Genomic DNA, 20,311 nt, shown 5'->3' with positions numbered 1-20,311 from the left:
AAAACATGAAGGTAAACTGTAAATGTGTTTTATTGGACACATACATAAAATAAATGGGATGAAAGGTGGACCAAGGATTATAATAAAAACTCTTCATTATACTGCTGGTGGCCGAAGGGCTAAAGTATAAAATAGATAAATAACCATGACTGGCCAGTTTCTTTCTTTCCCCTCAAGAATTTAACTCTCTAATTGGTTACTTCAACCATCAGATATCTGAATGAGGTCATCTTTAGTATAACAGGCAAAAATTAATGACTTTTTGTTTTCTGAAGGATCTGCTATAATCCACAATAGTTGGGTATCAGGACATTTTGAGGACTCCTAGATGGATAGAAAATAGACTAGTCTTTGGCCATATAAGCCTGAATGCATCCAATCTCATCTGATCTCAGAAGCTAAACAGGGTCGGGCCTGGTTAGTACTTGGAAGGGAAAAAATAGACCAAATAAAAGATAACCCAACCAATACTGGCTCCTGAAAGTGACCAAATCTAAGCTTAACGGAACCATAGGTGAAGTACATGTGTAAGATGATATACTTAGAGAATAGAGGGGGGAAGTATGCGTCTTGGTTCTTTCTATGAATCTTTTCACTTTTATCTTCTATTATTAACAGTTTTTCCATTATGAACAATTTTTTCCACATATTTACCAAATCTAATTCCCAAGAAAGACTGACTGGCTTATTTAATCAATATTACCCCTGTTTGGGCAGAGGTTTTCATGACACACTGCCTCTAGATTGGTGGCTGTTTGGGGGAATGATCCTACAATTCTGATGTTTCCTCCCATGTAGAGAGAGAGAGACAGCTAGTGAGCCTGATTACTGAAGCACCCCTGACACCCTGTCCCCAGTCACTCCATCCCCAGGGAGCACAAATTCATTCCTGCTTTCCCACACTATGTAACTATATAAGTCTTATCGGGGTGGGAAAGGCAACTGGTTTAGTACTGCCAGTGCCTGGGTGGGTGAGTCTGTTTAATTTTGTTTGGGATTGTTAGGCCCATTTCCCTTCAGATATAAATCACTTCTCTAACATTTATTGGTAATAAAGAGATATTTTGACTATCTGCATTACCCTTCTGTCTTAAAAAATTTTTTTTTAAATTTATTTGGCTGTGCAAGGTCTTAGTTGTGGCATGCGGGACCTTTAGTTACAGCACGTGGGATCTAGTTCTCTGACCAGGGATTGAACCTGGGTCCGTTGCATTGGGAGCATGGAGTCTTAGTCACTGGACCACCAGGGTAGTCCCCCATCTTGTCTGTTTTTAAAATTAGTTTAGAACCTGGATGGGGAAGAAAGATGTTCCTAGAAGACCCAACAGTAGCCAGATCAACTATTTGCTGCCATTTACCAAGGTAAGGTGCCCATTCGTAGGCCAGTCACCACTAAAAGGGACTATTTGTAGAGCAGTTTTCTTTTGAAGAGGACTGTATGAGGCAGGCACACAGTAACAGACCTGAAAGGTGCAAGTTTCCATAGGATAGAAGCATCTTGTTTCTTTTCATTTGTATCATACCTCCATCAGGGAACTGATGCTCAGAATACAATTGAAAAGACAAGGATGCAATATATACTTTCATTTACTATTTGAACTTATAATGACAAATTTAAGTAGCCTCATAAAACCTGGACCCCTCTTCCCCAAAGCAACCCTGTTCCTCCATCACTAAAAAGCACAATACACCTGCCTCCTGCTCACAGGATGTGGCTGACTGGGACAGGCTTGGCTTGGCTGTGGTACAAGGGCATGAGTGTGTATACTGACCTCCTTTTCTATGATAGCCACTTGCTTCTTGGCCAGCTTCTCCAGCTCGATGGACGAGTTGTTGGCATGCGTCTCCACCTCTTTCTGTAGCTTGAGGCGGTGCTCGTCCATCTCAGCCTTCAACTTGTTCTCCAGGGCGATCAGCTGCTTCTGGTGCTGGCGCCGCATCCGCTTATAACCTGACATCTGTTCCCGCAACTCGTTCTCCTGCTCATGCTCATGGATCTGTCGTGTAACCTGATTTGGGTTGGGGAACAGAACTCAGGTTACCAGATTCATGGAAGAGGAACGTTCAGGCAAAGCAGAAGAACCCTCTGGTAGAATTTTATTTATCATCATCAGCATCAGTTCAGTTACTATTTCCTGAACACTCACATGTTCCAGGCACTGTGAGTAGGGTCATCTCTAATCCTACAAACAATCTCATTCACTTGTTCATTCTATTCACTCATGAAGTATTGTTACCATCACCATTTTATAGATGAAGAAATTGAGACTTAAGGAAATTAATGTATCCATTCAGCCAAAAATATTCACATATTTTTGATATATCACAATATATATCCTCATGGTCATATAGCTAATAAAGATTAGAGCTGGGATACAGACCCATTTCTATCTGATTTCAGAAACAGCACATGCTATTTCCACTACACCAGGATCTTTCAACCTCAGCACTACTGACAATGAGCCAGATAATTCTTGGTTTTGAGAGGCTACCTTGTGTGTTGTAGGATGTTTAGCAACATCCCTGGCTGACCCAACAGATGCCAGTAGCACGTCCCAAGTTAAGACGATATTAAAAGTCTGCAGACATTCCCGAATGTCCCCTGGTGGGCATCTCTCTCTGGTTGGGAGGCACTGCACTATAGCATACTGCTTATTTGTTTCTTTTTAAAGATCACATCTCTAACAGTTATAGGAATCTTAAATATCCTTTTAACATAGTTTGAATGAGATTTATTTCTGATTCTTAGTATGAACTGAGTGAGAGTGAGAACAAGCTCTTTCCTTTTAAATCATCTATCTCCTTCCTCCCCTTCCCCACAAAAGAGATATTAACAATTACAAACACTCACTTGCTCTCTGAGGAGAAAAGATTCCTGTAATTTTGGGATGGTTACTTTTCTTAGTAATTTTTCCTTAACCCATTCTCAAGTGACTATCCAACAAACTGAAGATTCCAAGTGTAAATTTCAACATCTCTTGTTTCTATTAAACCTTTTCTGGTTTTCCAGTCCTTTCTTCAATTTACAACCCCTCATTATTGTCTTGTTAAGAGTCTCTGGTCACTTCCTTCTAATCTTCCCTAGTTTAGTAGAAAGTCTTAATTACATAATTATAACTTTAATTTTGTTTTACACTATATAATTCAGTCATTCCAATCTACTACTACAAGACACTTCTCCCCAGCCTAACCCTCAGACTAAGTTTTACTGGAAATTTTCAAGCTGCTCTTAATTCTCTCTACTGTTTTCCTTTAATGGGTCAAAGTACATTTTGTACAAAGGACAGTTTGTTTCTTTGCTCTTTTTAGAAGGTGTCCCTGCATTCTTGACTGAGTCCTTACTATCAAGAGAGTGCTGTTCTGTAACTGGATAGCATTATCAAAGTACACCATTAAACAGAAGGCGAACTCTTGAAATCTTTCCAGTTGAATCTAACACTAGGTTTCTCATATTCATGTTTCTTTTCTAAAGGACAACACTCTTTAAGAATAAAGAATAAGAGCAGAAGATGTTTCAAGACCAAAGAACAAACAAAAAACAGGATAGCATCACCAAAGAGACACCTGACACTTTAAAAGAAAATAATCTGTTTTGCCATCATTATTTTTTTAACATGTATTTATTTCATGATAAAAAGAAGAATTAGTTTGAAATATATGTATATGTTTTACTTTCTTGTGTCTTTCTGAAGTTCAATTATAGAGGAAAAAAATTCCAATCAACTGAAAGGATACCATTTAGTTCTTTTCACATTCACTTCTTTTTCAAACAAATATGGCAGTAAAGTGTCTGTTTTGGGGTAATGAGTTTGAGACATGTTTCACATATAAATTTATTTTTTTCTTATTTGATCATCCCTTTCTTAATCAGAGTCTCAAAGTTGAGGCATGGCACACTCTACATACAGCCATCATGACACATTTAAAACTTGCCAGCATATTGTTTGGCTTGTGGTCAATAAAATAGTCTCAGGATAGCCACTTCCCTAAACCAGGTAGCCTCAAGATAAAATGGAAATGAGTTGTGTCAAGAACATTTTCTATCCTAATTGGTGGGTGAGTCCCTGTGAAGAGGGTTGGTCCTATCACATACCAGATCATATAAGCATGTGGCAGAGACAAATTACAAGCTCACCATATTATCACTGTACATCACTGAATGTTGGGAGACATTTTGCTTGTAAATGAGAATGCATCCCGTAATTTGGATAATCACTTTCTTAAACTCCTAATATCACCTTTCATTTGTTACAACCATAATTTCTAAATTTCAAAGTAATTGTCTTTTCAGGTACATTTAGAGTTACTGAGTTTTAGAGTTCCATGCTCAAGTTAGATAGATGAATTTAAATAAAAGTATAATGATATTTCATTTATCAAGTCTAACATGAAATACATTAAATTATTATAGTTATGTATTCAGTATGTTTTAAGTTTATAGTTTGTGTTTTATGAATATACTATCTGGTCAACAATGAAAAATCACTCATAATTTTAATCATGCTTTACGGTTTACACAATGTGCTTTCACATGTAATTTATTTCTTTAATTTTAATAAAGCCTGGGATTTGAACTAAGGTCCTAGGCTCTTGAATTGATTAAGGAAATTCATAACACCAAGGCAGAGAAGAAAGGAAACTTTCTGTTATGAAGTAATGGAAGGAACCAAACACCCCGGAGAGTGAGAGCTGGAGAGAATGGTAAGTCTAAACTACAAACTGAATAACTTGAAGATCTGAAAAAGTTATCAAAATGTAATTGACTGGTTTTTACAACGATAGCCTCAAAAATGTGATCAGCGAAAAATGGGTAGTATCATCTTACTACACTAAATAGGTTTCTGGGAGATAAATCTCATTCCATCCCTCCCTAAATAACTGATCTTGGGCAAATTACATAATTTCTTGAAGTCTAACAATATCTTCATTTGTAAAGGGGAACTACTGCGATGATGAAATAACACTTGTGCCTAGCAAGGTGTCTGACACATAGGAGATGTTGAATATATGTTGGTTTCCTTCTTCTGCCAAACTAACAGAATTTTTTTTTTTATTAATTTTTTTTAATTAATTTTTTTTTTCCCCTCAGCATTTCTGGTGATGGAGACATAGTATAGAAGTGGATCCAAATTTGCTGTGTGACACAGAGAGCTCAACCCAGTCTCTTTGACAACCAGAGGGGTGGGAATAGGGTGGGGGGTGGCAGGAAGGTTCAGGAGGGAGGGGAAATATGTATACTTGTGGATGATGCATGTTGATGCATGGCAGAAACCAGCACAATAATGTAAAGCAATTATCTTCCAATAAAAAATTTAAAAAAAGAAGTGGATCCAAGAGAAAGGACAAATTTAACAATAAAACTGTACCTGTATCCAGGTTGTGGATTATAAGTATATATAATTTCTGACTCTGAATTAGCTATTTCATGTATCTGGAATAATATATAAAAATAAAAAAACCATAAATGAAGACTGAACTTTTTTCAGGAAGTTTCTGTAGCCATTGAATTCTACCCTACTTATTCCAGCAAAATTTGGTCCTAAAACAAACCACTTCATTCTAAGTGTACTTTGTGCCTATCCCAAGTACAGAACATTGCACTAGGAGGCTAATAAACAACTTACTAAAGATAAAAGAGGAGTATGGTGGCTGATAATGTTACCCTCTTAAGAGATCAAAGCCAACTTACAAGACTAATTATGTGGAAGAATAAAAATAACATAAAACTGGCTACCTCAGCCCTTAGAACAAATGAACTTTATAGCAAGTTCTTAAAAAGAATAGAACGAGTCACATACTGGCATCAGAAATTTGTCATTCCACTCTTTATAACACCTAGGGAAAAAAAATGTTTCAAATTCATACTAAAGTAATGACTGATCACAGGCAATTCTGCCTTATACAGAAAAACTGACATAAGGAGCTTTGAAATGCACACTTATAAATCCAAATTCTCCTGTGATAAGAGGACTGGAAGATACTTCATTTATTCATTCATTCAACACTTTTATTGAGAGACTATGGTCATGTGAGTTGGGCGGTAGCACAAGTGAAAAATACTATCAGCAATGATCTTAGTGAGATTAAAAAACCAAGAAAAAGGAAAAGAGGAGATGTGCAATATTTTGATAAGCAGCCTCTGGTATATTTATGCTGAGGTTCTAGTATTTTTATGCTTGTCTATCAAACTCTTTCAGGTACACAATTTCACAGTCAGCTCAATGATTAGGTTGCATTTTTAAAAATCAATTGAAGATTTCATTTTTATATGAACTTTTCTATTGAATCTGGTAAAACCAAAGTGAAAGAATCTATATTTGAATGGATAGAACAATCATCATCTTTCTCTCACATGCTTTCCTGGAGACTAGAAATTAAGAGTTTCATGCCCCTCTCCCTAATGTGCATTCTAACATAAATCCACACATGTAGCAAGACCACTGCATTCTAGTTAGAATTCCTTTACAAGGCCATACAGAGGCTGAACTATCTTATAGAATGGCCTTGGTGCTCTCTATAGTAACATCTACTTGGGAACTGCCAGGGACCCAGGACACTATGAAATTTTAAGAAATGACATCAGATGTAACAACAGCTGAAAACACACTTATGGGTCACTAATTTAATTAAAATATTATGGTCTCCATTCACCAATAATAAAAACTCAAGGAAAGCACATCTCAAGAGTCTAAGAAGTCAGATGAGTAATTCTGAAGAACTATATAAATAATTCTTTTCTTCAGACAACAAATCAGCCCAGTATGAACTTTCTTACAGAAAAAGAAAAAGAAAGGATAACATAAAAGAGATTCTATGAAATGACATTCCTTCTAATTTTTCAAAATAAGGTCAATAACTTCTGCTCTTAAATTATATACATATATATATCTGTAAAGTTTCCTTAGAGTTTACTCTGGCATCAAGGTCCTTTGTTACAAACATAATTGTGCAACAGTCCATGATAATGTGTAAAAAAAAAAAAAATCTCAGTTTTAAGGTGCCAAAATAATAAAAATATCTAGTAGTAAAAGCCTGTAGATCCCTGGCTTAATATATTTGTCAGCAGCCCCATTCAAAAGCACAATGTAGAAAGAAATGCTAAGGGGAAAAATAGCAGAGCTAGGCCTCTTACCAGTTTATGTAGAAGAGGTAGGCTGATACAAGAAATTTGAGGAATTGTAATTATTTTTTTTATCAGTTTGCAAGCCTGTTTAAAACAGACATCACTCATTTATCTAGTAACTGAAAAACTAATTTCTAAATTCTTTTTCTTCTTGTTGTTCACTTTTAGATCACTCTGTGGCTTGCTAACACTTCTGCTAGAATGTTATAAAGAAAGAGTAGGACCAAAATAAATAAATCAGTATAGTATTTCTACTAACTATGAGATGTGAAGTTTCAACAGTGACTTGATTATTTAAACCCCAGTCTTTCATTTTTCTGTGATCTTGTTCTTACTTTTATGTCATTTTAAGGAATTTTAGACTTTCTCACTTGAGTAGGGATCCACAAAAAATAATAAGGTGTGAGATAAGTTTTTAAAAATTAGATACTTCCTTTTGATGTTCCAGTATTCTGATTTATATATTCCTATTGGAATTAGCCTTTAAAATAACATAATGATAGCGGAACTGTAGTAATCGATAATACACATTAAAATATCCATACCAACAGTTAGATTGTCCAAAATGGGACATGGAACAACTCAACACCACATTACTTTTCCCTTCATTATTTTTTTTCTCCCTAAAAACCATTCGATACAAATACTGCTGAACTCTAATAAACTTACATCAATCCCACTCTGACTCCCAAATGATCACATTTGCAGAAAATTTTACACATAAACCAACTTATTCTGTGATTACAGAAACAGCCTATCAGCCACTCTGTTTTTAACTTAATGCAGGTGCAGGGGCCTTCTAGCAAATCAAAAGTCCATCAGATAGACTGATCCCAGCTGTTCTCTGAATGGGCACTAGGAAGTCTGCAGGATTCAGAAGGGCTCCTAAGGACTCTGCCTGTGGCCCTGAGATGGCCTAGTAGGGAAGCAGCTTTCATCATCCACAGAGAGGGAGACTGACGGCTGATGTACACACAGAGTAGCCCTGGGTGAGTCCACAAATGCAAGCGTGAGATCATTCTGGCATGGCAGTAGTGATCTTCCTGGGCGGCAGGAGAGGTCATGAATATATGATGTGGGAATGAGGGTGTGGCAAGTTGACAGAAGAAGAGAACCTGTCCTAGAGAGGGAAAACCCACTTGGTACAATGTCTGCTTCAAATATTCGAAACCTGTTTATGGAGCCCTGAATCTCAAGGGCTGTTGATTTCTCTCATTTCAACATGCATGAGTCTGGATAAAGGTACAAGTCTCAGAAGAGTCAGTGGTAAGTAGTCATATTCCAAACACACCATATTTCTTCTTTTATCAGGTATCATGGTATGAAGGTATTTATTCTTTAATAATTTCATGATACTTTATTTAGACTCAAAGCATGTTTTATAGTTGGCTTAAACAATCATTAGCAAATACAGAGTGGACATTTTAAGATCTCCATTACACAGTACGGCATGCATTTAAAATGAAAAATTGTTCATTGAAGAGAATACAAGAAACTTCTATACAAAGGAACTTAAAGGCAGGCTTATTTATAAGCAGCCTAAATTAAATTGCTTGCTTTTAGACAGCAGCAGGCATAGCAATATGTAGGTGCTTTAACTTCCATTTTCCTTATATTTTGGGTTTTTCAAAATTACAATCCATTATCAATCCCAAAGATAAATGAAGCCTTTTAAAACACTTGAGAATTACAAGTGGAAATCAGATTTTAAAAATAGGACAAGAAAAAAATCATCATTTCTGGGTCGGCCTTGGATGATGTCATCATAGGTTCTAAATGTAATAGCTGGGCAGTGTACACTAACTCTTCCTGCCCATGTGACCTCTAACATCAATTCAGGCAAAACAACTAATATTTCAATAATTTTTTTGGCTGAGAAGTGAGATTTGGAAACAAAAGATTAAAGAGAGTTTAGAGTGCCAAGGATGAAATGATGTGAATGTGTGTGTGTGTATGTGTGTGTGTGTGTGTGTGTGTGTGTGTGTGTGTGTGTGTGTGTGTGTGTGTGTGTGTGACTATGAGTGCGCACGCGCACGCGTGGGGGGCCAAGGGGAGGAGGCATGAAAACTAACTCTTCCAGCACACACCCCTTTTGCTACTACAAGGGCATCCAGCAATCACATTTGCAATAGTAAAAATGCTGAAGGATCCTACAGTATCTTTGCGCCCACAACCATCCCCACCCTCTCTTACAAAGCCCTTCTTGTTCTACGGGTGCCAGGAAATTCTTCAGGGGTTAAATGGGGAAGTGCAGCCACTACCATTGTTGCAATAAATAAATGAATGAACCAGAACGAACCGGCAATCCATCCTTGGGAACCAAGTATCTTATTTCCTACAATTATATACGTTAGCCAGCAACCATATATATATATATTTTTTTAAATTGTGTTTTATCTTTTGATGTGTGTGTACACATTACAGACACACATGCATCTATACAAAAAGGAGCATAGTGCCCTGCATACACACACATCCAATACCTTTAAGATATTTTTTTAGCATTATTATTTCAATGAAAAGACAAACAGCTTTTACAAAATTAGATACATTAGCAACTTCATCTCAAAGGCCTTTTATTTTGCACACACAGCATATATAAATACACACACACACACACACACACACACAAAGGGTTTTTTTTTTCCATGCCGTAGACAATGCTAAAATATCTGAGATCAGGTTGCTATGCCAACAGATTTTTTCTAAAATGAAAAAAATTATTAGGAGGGAGAAAACATTCTTGACTCCTTTCCTCCCATCCATGAAGCCGAGAGAGGCTCAGGGAGGGCGAGAGGCTGCCAGATGGGGAGGAGGGGAAGGAAGGGAAGGTGGGTAGAGGGGTGTTTGCTTACCAAAGATGCTGATTTGATCGTGGCAAAGCGCTCTCTGTTCCGGTAGTGGAGGGCCTGGCTCTGAACTGACTGGGTAGGCCGCGGCTCAGGCCTGGGATCGCCGTGGCCCGCCTCATCCCTTATGAATACATGATCCTGCAGAAATGGATAAAAACAAGGAGAAAGTCCAGCTGTGCTCTTTCCTCGCCGGCTGCCTCTCTCTCACCCCTCTTTCTGCACAAGCACTGCTGTTTGAAATGCATAGTTTAGCTCTCTGCTAGTCCCCGCAGCTCCCACGGTACAAAATGAATAAGCAACACATTGCAGCCTTCAGTTAGGAATGTCAGCTGATCGCTAGTGGGATGCCTTCTGAATCCCTGGCAGGCTTTTTCTTTACCTCCAGAATTACATATATGCAAAAGAAAAAAAGAATAGAAAAAACAAGGCAATGTACAGACTCCTTAGAACAGTTTGCTTAAAACGCTGTAACCAAATAATTCCTTTAAAAATGTCATGTCCATGTCTAGCAAGGAGGATGCTGGTGGCTTTTAACATAAAAGCGAGCCTCCGCCTCATTCCCTTGAAAGATCTGCTTTCTCAATTTAATTTTATTTGAAATCTGTTCGGTAGGATCATCGTTCTGCCTAGAACCAGTGTAGGCTTGTGCTGAACTGCCTCTCTATCTTGTGCTGGGAAGATTCGGCAGTCACTGAGGGATCCTGCTTTCCAGTCATGATCGTACACAGTTCTAGCACCTTCTCTCTACAGCTTCTGAAAGGATTTTTTTTTTTTAGATTTAAAGAGACAGGCATACAATTTTAACCAAATGATACTTTCACAAATTCTTCCTCAACTCTGTGTCAGTATGGTCACAAGAGAGAGTATAGCTGGAATTTAATGCCCTTGACTGATTTAATCAAGTCTGTGCTTCTTGACGGGCAAAGATGATTAATCTTATTGTAGTGCCCAGTGAAAAATAACATTCCCTGGAAGGATAATAATGGATGTTTCTTAAATGCCATTGAAATGACTTTTAAAGGGGAAAATGCTTTCAAAGGGCGATGCTTTGCTCTATAAAAGATGAAGTGGTCAGTCAGTAAATAGCACTAACCTTTCAGAAAAAAAATTACTATAATAAGTAATAACTCAGAAACATGTACAACCATGGGGGATTTTCAAATAGTACATGTTCAGGATGGGGAAAGAAAAATTAATTCTCTTATTGCCCTGGGGTTTTAGGAGAAACCATTGTGAGAAGTCAGTTTTGCATTCTGTCTCTGGCTATTTGGAATCTCTTATAATTGCTCTTTCTTTCTTCAGGAAATAAAATTATAAAGAGGTTTAAAAAACAAAATTTTATTATATAGTGTAAAATGTTGACAAGTCAAAACATATAAACTCCTTGAGGAAAATTAAATTTTACACCCAGGTTTCTAAGTAAAAGAGAAGAGCCATGATTAAATTTATCACTGGGCTAATTTTCTTTTCCCTTTTATAAAGTTAGAATGCTTCAGAATGTTGCGAGGGTATCTACCGTTACATCTATATTTAGATTTTTTTTTTCAGAATTACTATATTGTGGCCTATTTTGCTTTCAAATAATTAAAGTACCTTTAATGCCACTGAAGACATATATATCAAATTTGAGGGGTGCTCTACCTCTGTGCTGTCCAATAAGATAGGCTTTAGTCACATGAATATTTTAATTAAATAAAACGTAAAATTCAGTTTCTCACATGGATATTTTAATTAAATAAAATGTAAAATTCAGTTTCTAAGTCATTCCAGCTATGTTTCAAGCTAGCCACTAACTATGGCTACCATATTGAACACTGCAGACATAAATAATTTCTATCATTGCAGAAAATTCTATTAGATGGTGCTATAGATTAAGAATGCATCTTAACCCATATTTTTGAAATTTGTAAAAAAAAAAATACTTGATAGGTCAACTTAAAATTTTCTTATCATCTCCTTGGAAATCTAAACTCTTATTTCACTGGGCAAAGAGAGATTAGGTGCAGGATATATGCACCTAGATTTATGGTTCTAAAGATGAAGGCCCTGAGATCTACTGCCATTCAGATTATTTATTAATAAATATTTATTCTGAATATTAACTCCAAAATCAACCTTACTTAATATTATAATCCCAGAAAAGCAATAAGCTTCTAAATGCCAACAATCAGAAGAGAGAGGCTCAGCAGAGGCCTGTGGTTTTACAGGTCAGAGTTTTGGTATTAGTTAGCTAAGTACACTTACTGAGAGGGAGCTCTTCAATGCTGTGGCAGCAGCTAAATTTCAAATTTTAATAACTTGGTTTACAAAGTTAACCAGTGACATTAGAATCCACGCTATTCACATAACAGAATAAAACAGAACACATTCATGTGCAAATAAGTATAACTCTAATATTAGTTTTCTATAATTTTCTAATAATTTTCTCTCAGATAAAAATTAACACTTGTAGGTTAGGACTCTGCTTATCAAATTAAAAGTCACATCATATTAGCTAAGTTTTTAAACTCAAGGATACTGAAATACACTGGAAAAATTAAAATCTGAAATCATAGTGATTTTAGTTGACATGAAGCAAATTAAATGACCAACTATGGCATATTTTAAAAATAATGCTATTTTAGAACTTAGTCTGAGAGAATAGGTCCAAAATTTTAATCTACTTTAAGTATAATAAATAATATTAAAAGTATAATCCCTTGTGTTCTTCCTCATTTTTTTTTTAAATTTTATAAAAGAATTCTTAGTTCCTGTAGTAGCTTTGTTACAGAGATCACAAACATTAAAAGTCTCCAAATAGATGAGAGACCACAGGATGAGGCAGTATTTTCATCTAACAGTAGATATCCACTTCAAGAACACAGGGATAAATTTTAAAATATTCAACACCACTGCTTAAAGTTCAAAATTCTACAGACAACTTAAATAATAATGCAATTTTAAAATTAGGGCAATGTGACTTGAAAAGCAAGTAAGAACTTATTAAACTATCAGCTTTATTGGGTATGTACTCTGTTGGTTATATCACCCCTTCAAGCAATAGCCCCTTTGAGAATGACTGTACCTGCCTCCCAGAGTTTCCGACCTGAACACATTTTAAGATCAATACTGGAGTGGGTCAATTTGCTATTTTATGCAGTTAAGCACCACTGCATATGATTTACAAATGAAGATGAGAAGACCAACATCTTCTCTGACGCTGAAGAATGATTTTTAGAACAAATATCATGTTTTACTTTACCAAGACAATATATATGACTTGCTTATAGTTTATCCTTAAAATCTTATCCAGAAGTGAGCAAAATAGCTCTCTGAAATATACGGTTTTGGGACCAGTTTTAAGTAAATTTATAGTGTCCTTTCATTATAAAAAGAAATAAAATTTCTTCAGATTTAAAAACTTTACTCTTATTCCCTGGACAAAGGGCTTTACTTTTATGTAGAAGTTTTCCCCTAAATGTCTGACTATTTATGCTTCTGAAGTGATATGGTGTGATCACTCGCTCAGAGTTTCTAGATTAACTTGAAATTAACCTTGGAAACCACTCCACTGGACTCTATTATGCTTTCGGTATATCTTTATCACACTCCTCATCATACTTATACTCATCTGTGCATGAGACTGTGAGCTTTCTGAAGGCAGAGTAAATGTGGTTCAAAAAACCTCAGTCTTTGCAGCACCTATCATGGTGCTTGATACTTTGTGGGCATTCAAAAAATGTTTGCTGAATAAATAAGCTCAAGAATATAGGTCTGAGAAGATTCTGAGAAAGTGACTTTTTTTTATTATTTAATAGAATCCTAATTCATATTTCATAAAAACCTGTCACTTTGTACTTTAAGGCAGTTGCAAAACAGTGACACACACACAAGCACATCTTTACATGGGGGGATTGGAGGGGATCTAAGAATGGCTCTTTTTTCTGGTGATGAGAAGTCTTTTTATAGATTCCCATACCTTTCACACTGTGGAGAAGGGATCAGCAAACTCACCATCTTTTTTGTTTTGTTCACTTCAAAATGATTAAATAATTGCCTAAGCAGGTGCAACTATCAAAAGCTGGGGCTAGAGGAAGGGGAGAAGATGGAAAAGGGTGTCTTCACCTGGAAAGATAGCTGTTAGGGAGAAAAAATGACTGGCAGAACACTGAAAGAAGGTACCATGGAGGGGTGGTTTGTACGACTGCTCTGTTCAAGAAACATTATCTTCATATATTAATTTACTTTTACTTGGCCAAATGCAAGTTGAAGAGTCAAAGAAACTGCCCCGCTCTTCAGCAAAAATAATAGGAAAGGCCACTGAAGCAAGTGAAAATTAAACTAGAACATCCTATCCCCTCGAGGACATTTCTTTCTTTCCTCTCACGAAAATGGGGAAAGCTGTTCTTTTTTTAAATAAGGGGAAAAGAAAACCCTCACTAATATTGATTAATGGAAAGGGTCAAGGAAAGCTTTAGGAGTTAGAAGAGAACAAGTTTTTAAAAAACTGATCTCTAAACAGGGGCCATGATGACTACAGTTCATTAGGCATACTAGAAACAACAAATTGATTAGTGAACAAAGAATTTTAATACATAAGTCTCATGATCTATATTAACAGAAGGCAGCAGCAAGCAAAAATAATTGATTGTAGACTTTAACAAAATAAAAATATACCTTTCAATTGACAAATTAAAAACAATAGACTTTTGTTGCTTAGAACAAAATTAAAATCTGCTTGCTACTGCTGTACACCCAATGGTTAAGGTGTAGGGTGGAGGCTCAGAGGCAGCCTAGGCTACAGCAAAAAACCCAATCTGGATTAAGAGTTTACCCTGGACTCACTTGTGAATAATCAAGAACTGAGGTGTAGAGTTGTGTCCCATAAAAGTTCATCTTCATGTTAGTTCACAAAACATTTATTGGGTGCTTACTATGTGATAGGGATTTCCCAGGTGGCACTAGTGGTAAAGAACCTGCTTGCCAATGGAGGTAGACTAAGAGACACAGGTTTGATCCCTGTGTCAGGATGATCCCCTGGAGGAGGGCACAGCAACCCACTGCAGTATTCTTGCCTAGAGAATCTCATAGACAGAGGAGCCTGGCAGGCTGCAATCCAAAGGGTTGCACAAAATCATACACAACTGAGCAACTTAGCATGCATACATGCACAATGTGCTAAGACACCCAGCTAGGTGGTATTTGAAGAGAGGTGTCCTGGAGAAGCAAAGAGTCTAGAGATGTAGTGATAGTCATATTATTGGAAAAAGCAGTGTGGCAACGCTACAACGGAGGAAAGAAGTGCGTGCCTAAAGTTTATTTTGTCAGAATATACCTTTAGACTTATCAAACCATTCTTGTTCAAAAGGAAGATTGGATTAGGATTTCTTCAGGGCCAGGGAAAGACCAGAGTAGAGGCAAAGATTGTAGAGAGGGAAGTAACTTGAAAATCTGGTGTTAAAGGAAAATTTTCAGTGTGCCACTTTGCATTTTTTGGGCTTGATCTATGATAGGTCTGTCCTCCTAAAATTAGGTTATCTTTATTCTGGATGCAGAACAGTTAGTTGCAAATCACGCTCTTAATAGTTATACATGGCCCTTAAAAGTAAGTTTACTTCCTATACAAAATGGGCATTCTGTTCATATATATGATTTGACTAATTTAGCATATGTCTGCAATCTTAATTGTAACAGTCAAGAGCGGGGAACAAAACAATTCCCTATCCTTATTCTTACATTTTAATATTTATTAAGCCAGTTCTTATTGTCAAGAATACTGTTATTGGAGACAATCTATTGTTTAAATCTTTCAAACCATAAAAATAATACTTAATATTATTCAAGCCTTTTAAACCATTATGTTCAAAATAGCACGGTGTTTAGTATCTGGTAAGCAATTTATTCATTGTGTATTTTTTGTTTGTTAATTCACTCATTCCTTAGATATTTACTGAGTGCCTATGCTGTGCCAGGTACTGTTCTAAGGTGTTGAGATACAGCACAGAACAAGGTAAGCATAATTTTGGCTATGATGACATTTATACCCAAATCATGAAATAATGAATTAGTACATAGTATAACTTTAGATAGTGACAAGTATAAAAAAGACAACAAAATAGGATAATGAGATAATGGTAGAACATTATTTATAAAATGATAATTCAGTGATACATAGGCTTTTCTATATCAAGGTATCTCTTTACCAAACAACTTGAAAGTCACATTAGACATTTACTCTTTTAAAATTTACAGGAATAGAAGCACAACATTTTAGAGCTAGAAACAATGTTGGAAATCATACGGAACAACTCCTTATTTTACAGATGGAAAAACTGAGGTTTGGAGAGGTTTGTGACTTGTCCAAAGTAAAATAAAACTAACAGTGGCAGACAGAACTTAAAACTAATTTTCTCATTCCTAGAGTCCACACCTAACTTTCTGTTGAGAGTTTAAGATCCTACTTTCTTCACAGTGTCTTATTGATTTTGAAAAATGTATTATTTATTACTGAAAACATATGTTATGTAGGAAATAAATAAGTTACTTTTTTTAAAGCAAAAAAAAAAAAAAAATCCCACTTTATGTTCCCAAGTGAAAAACTTTGAATTCAAGTAAAAAAACAAATATGAAACTTATGAAAAATTTATTTCTATTATGTTTAAAGACATGAAGCCCAAGTATAAGGCTAAATGGGTTTCATGAAGAGATACCATTATTTAATATTAAGTTTTTATATGCAATGGGCTTCCCTGATGGCTCAGGTGACAAAAAATCTACCTTCAATGAAGGAGACCTGGGTTCTACCCCTGGGTTGGGAAGATGCCCTGGAGAAGGGAATGGCAACCCACTCCAGTATTCTTGCCTGGAGAATTCCATGAACAGAGGAGTCTGGGGGGCTACAGTTCACGGGGTTGCAAAGAGTCGGACATGACTGAATGACTAAGCACATATATATAACATGCTCTATTTTTTTAGCCTGCTTCTATGTTTTCCTTTTTTAAATTGTGGTAAAATAAAGTTACCATCTTGATTATTTTTAAGTGTATGGTTCAGTGCTGGACTGGAAGAAACACAAGCTGGAATCAAGATTGCCGGGAGAAATATCAATAACCTCAGATATGCAGATGACACCACCCTTATGGCAGAAAGTGAAGAGGAACTCAAAAGCCTCTTGATGAAGGTGAAAGTGGAGAGTGAAAAAGTTGGCTTAAAGCTCAACATTCAGAAAACGAAGATCATGGCATCCAGTCCCATCACTTCATGGGAAATAGATGGGGAAACAGTGGAAACAGTGGCAGATTTTATTTTTCTGGGCTCCAAAATCACTGCAGATGGTGACTGCAGCCATGAAATTAAAAGACGCTTACTCCTTGGAAGGAAAGTTATGACCAACCTAGATAGCATATTGAAAAGCAGAGACATTACTTTGCCAACAAAGGTCCATCTAGTCAAGGCTATGGTTTTTCCAGTGGTCATGTATGGATGTGAGAGTTGGACTGTGAAGAAGGCTGAGCACTGAAGAATTGATGCTTTTGAACTGTGGTGCTGGAGAAGACTCTTGAGAGTCCCTTGGACTGCAAGGAGATCCAACCAGTCCATTCTGAAGGAGATCAGCCCTGGGATTTCTTTGGAAGGAATGATGCTGAAGCTGAAACTCCAGTCCTTTGGCCACCTCATGCGAAGAGTTGACTCATTGGAAAAGACTCTGATGCTGGGAGGGATTGGGGGCAAGAGGAGAAGGGGACGACAGAGGATGAGATGGCTGGATGGCATCACTGACTCGATGGACGTGAGTCTCAGTGAACTCCGGGAGTTGGTGATGGACAGGGAGGCCTGGTGTGCTGCAATTCATGGGGTCGCAAAGAGTCGGACAGGACTGAGCGACTGAACTGAACTGATTAATCCTCTCCCCAAATCCCTAGTAACTATCATTGTACTTTCCATGATTTTGATTATGCTAAGAGCCTCATATATGTGGAATCATACAGCAATTGCCTTTTTGTGACAGGTACATTTGTTCCACTTAGCATAATGTCTTCATGGTTCAACCACATTGTATTAATGGAATCTGGCAGAATTTCCTTCCTTTTGAAGGTGAATAATACTCCATTGTTTGTATATAACACATTTTGTTTATTCATTCATCATTTACATGGCTTCCACCTCTCTGCTGTTTTTGTGAATAAGGCTGCAATGAACATGGGTATACAAAAATCTCTTTGAAATCCTTCTTTCAATGCTTTTGGATATATACTGAGAAGTGGAATTGCTAGGTTATATGGTAATTCTAGTTTTAATTTTTCAAGGAACCACCATTTTCCACAGTGGTTGTACCCTTTTCAATCCCTACCAGTAATGAACAGGGTTCTAATTTTTCCATATCCTCAGCAACACTTGTTACATTCTGTTTTTTTAAACAGTGGTCACTCTAATGTGTGTGATGGCTACACACATGGGTGGTATCTTACTGTAGTTTTGATTAGAATTTCCCTAATGATTGATAATGTTGGAGATCTTTTCATATGCTTATTGATCATTTTCATATCTTCTTTGGAGAAATGGTGATTCAAGTCCTTACTCACTTTTGATTCCAGTTGTTTTCTTTTTTTTTTCCTCTTTCATTGTTGCTGTTGCGTTTTAGGAGTTCTCCATATATTCTGGATATTAATCCTTTAAAGATAGATGATTTGCAGGTATTTTCTCCCATTCCGTGGGTTTCCCTTTCACTCAGTTGATTGTTTCTACTATCTTACTTCCTTGCTTATATTTTAAAATTAACTAATTCATAGTTTTATTTTCAGATGTTTTTCAATATTTTTCATCACATTACCTCTATATTTAGTAATTAAATAGAAATACATTTTGGAAAAAATTTTCCTGACAAATATTTTCTGTATATCAAACACAACTACCTTCTATTTTGGATTATAAATTAAAATCTTATCTTCTTAAAATTACACCAAGGAGAAAAAGGCACTGAAAGGCTCATATTATTACAAGAAAGCTCTATACCAGCCTGCAAAAATTAAAATTAAAACCTCCAATGAGTTCAAGACCAGGGTCTTCTTTCTTGTTGATTATGCCAGTAATCTAATTTTGCTGATTATTCCAGTAATCTAATCTAATTATCTCTCTTCTAATTTTGGGTGCTCATTTGAGATGTCCTAGAGTAAAAAGATCCAACAGAATTCCTTTTTTTTTTTTTTTTTTTTGCTCTCTATCCCCACAAAGCCCTAGAGCTAAAAGAACGGAAAAAGTCAATATCTCTCAGCATCCATGATAACTCCTTCTAAAAAGAGAGCCCAGCAAAACCTTTTCCACCCTTCAAATACATGACCATTTGCCCATGTTTAAATACGGCTGACTGACAATGCTGAACTCTTAGCAGATTTCTTCATCTGCGTGGTATCACTGGTTTCCTCAAAATGCTTTTATGGCTTTCTAATAATCTGGGTCCTTGCTGTCACTCTGGTCCCAATTCAGTCTCCACACAGTCCTCCAAGCTCTAATTTCTCAGATTTTCCCTTTTTCTTGAACGTACAGAATTTCTTATCTCAGGGCCTTTGCACATATTGCTTCCTGAGTCACCCCCATCTTTCACCCCAAATTAGCTAACCTCTGTTTGTCTCTGAAGTTTGAGCTTAAATGTCACTTCACTGGGGAGATTTTCCTCTACTCCCCAATAGAATAAGTCCTCCTTTTACCCAGAACACGTTTTATAATTACACAATCAATTTACTTGTGTGATTATCTGCTTAATCTCCCCCACAGATAATAAGCTCTATGAAGGCATCATGTCTGTTTTGTCTGTATCCAAAGGACCTGCTACAGCTCCTTGCAGATAATAGGGGTCCCCACCAATGTTTGTTGAATAAATGAGTAAGTTAATCAGTTCAGAAAATAAACGTGATCCCTCCACTATTCATGACTAGGCACCAATATATTTTCACATGCTCTTCATCCTACCTGTTTAATTTTCTTTTTCTCCCAATAATAATATACAACCAGCAGACATCTAAGTGAAAAAATTCTTAAACCTGCTCTCCTACTTGGAGTTAGAATGTAATCACTCACATTTATTAAAATGAGTACATATACCAGAGAAGGCAATGGCAACCCACTCCAGTACTCTTGCCTGGAAAATCCCATGGATGGAGGAGCCTGGTAGGCTGCAGTCCATGGGGTCGCTAAGAGTCGGACATGACTGAGCGACTTTACTTTCACTTTTCACTTTCATGCATTGGAGAAGGAAATGGCAACCCACTCCAGTGTTCTTGCCTGGAGAATCCCAGGGACGGCGGAGCCTGGTGGGCTGCCGTCTACGGGGTACCACAGAGTCAGACACGACTGAAGCGAC

At 36.7% G+C, this 20,311-nt stretch overlaps 1 protein-coding gene across 16 annotated transcripts in view; it reads right to left on the bottom strand.

Moving 5' to 3' along the window:
- Window positions 1-20,311, bottom strand: part of TAOK3 (TAO kinase 3) — a 189,080-nt gene that overhangs the window by 25,340 nt on the left and 143,429 nt on the right. For all 16 annotated transcript variants that reach the window (XM_059876085.1, XM_059876084.1, XM_059876086.1 and 13 more), the window contains 2 exons: window positions 9,979-10,113; window positions 1,773-2,009 (listed from right to left, as the gene is read on the bottom strand). In XM_059876085.1, coding sequence (XP_059732068.1) covers window positions 1,773-2,009; window positions 9,979-10,113 — 372 coding nt within the window. The remainder of the gene's footprint in view (window positions 1-1,772; window positions 2,010-9,978; window positions 10,114-20,311) is intronic.

This window comes from Bos taurus, chromosome 17 (genome assembly GCF_002263795.3).
Source record: "Bos taurus isolate L1 Dominette 01449 registration number 42190680 breed Hereford chromosome 17, ARS-UCD2.0, whole genome shotgun sequence".
Taxonomy (NCBI): Eukaryota; Metazoa; Chordata; class Mammalia; order Artiodactyla; family Bovidae; genus Bos; species Bos taurus.
Note: the sequence above shows the minus strand (reverse complement) of the source record. Positions and strands in the feature narration are given on the sequence as shown.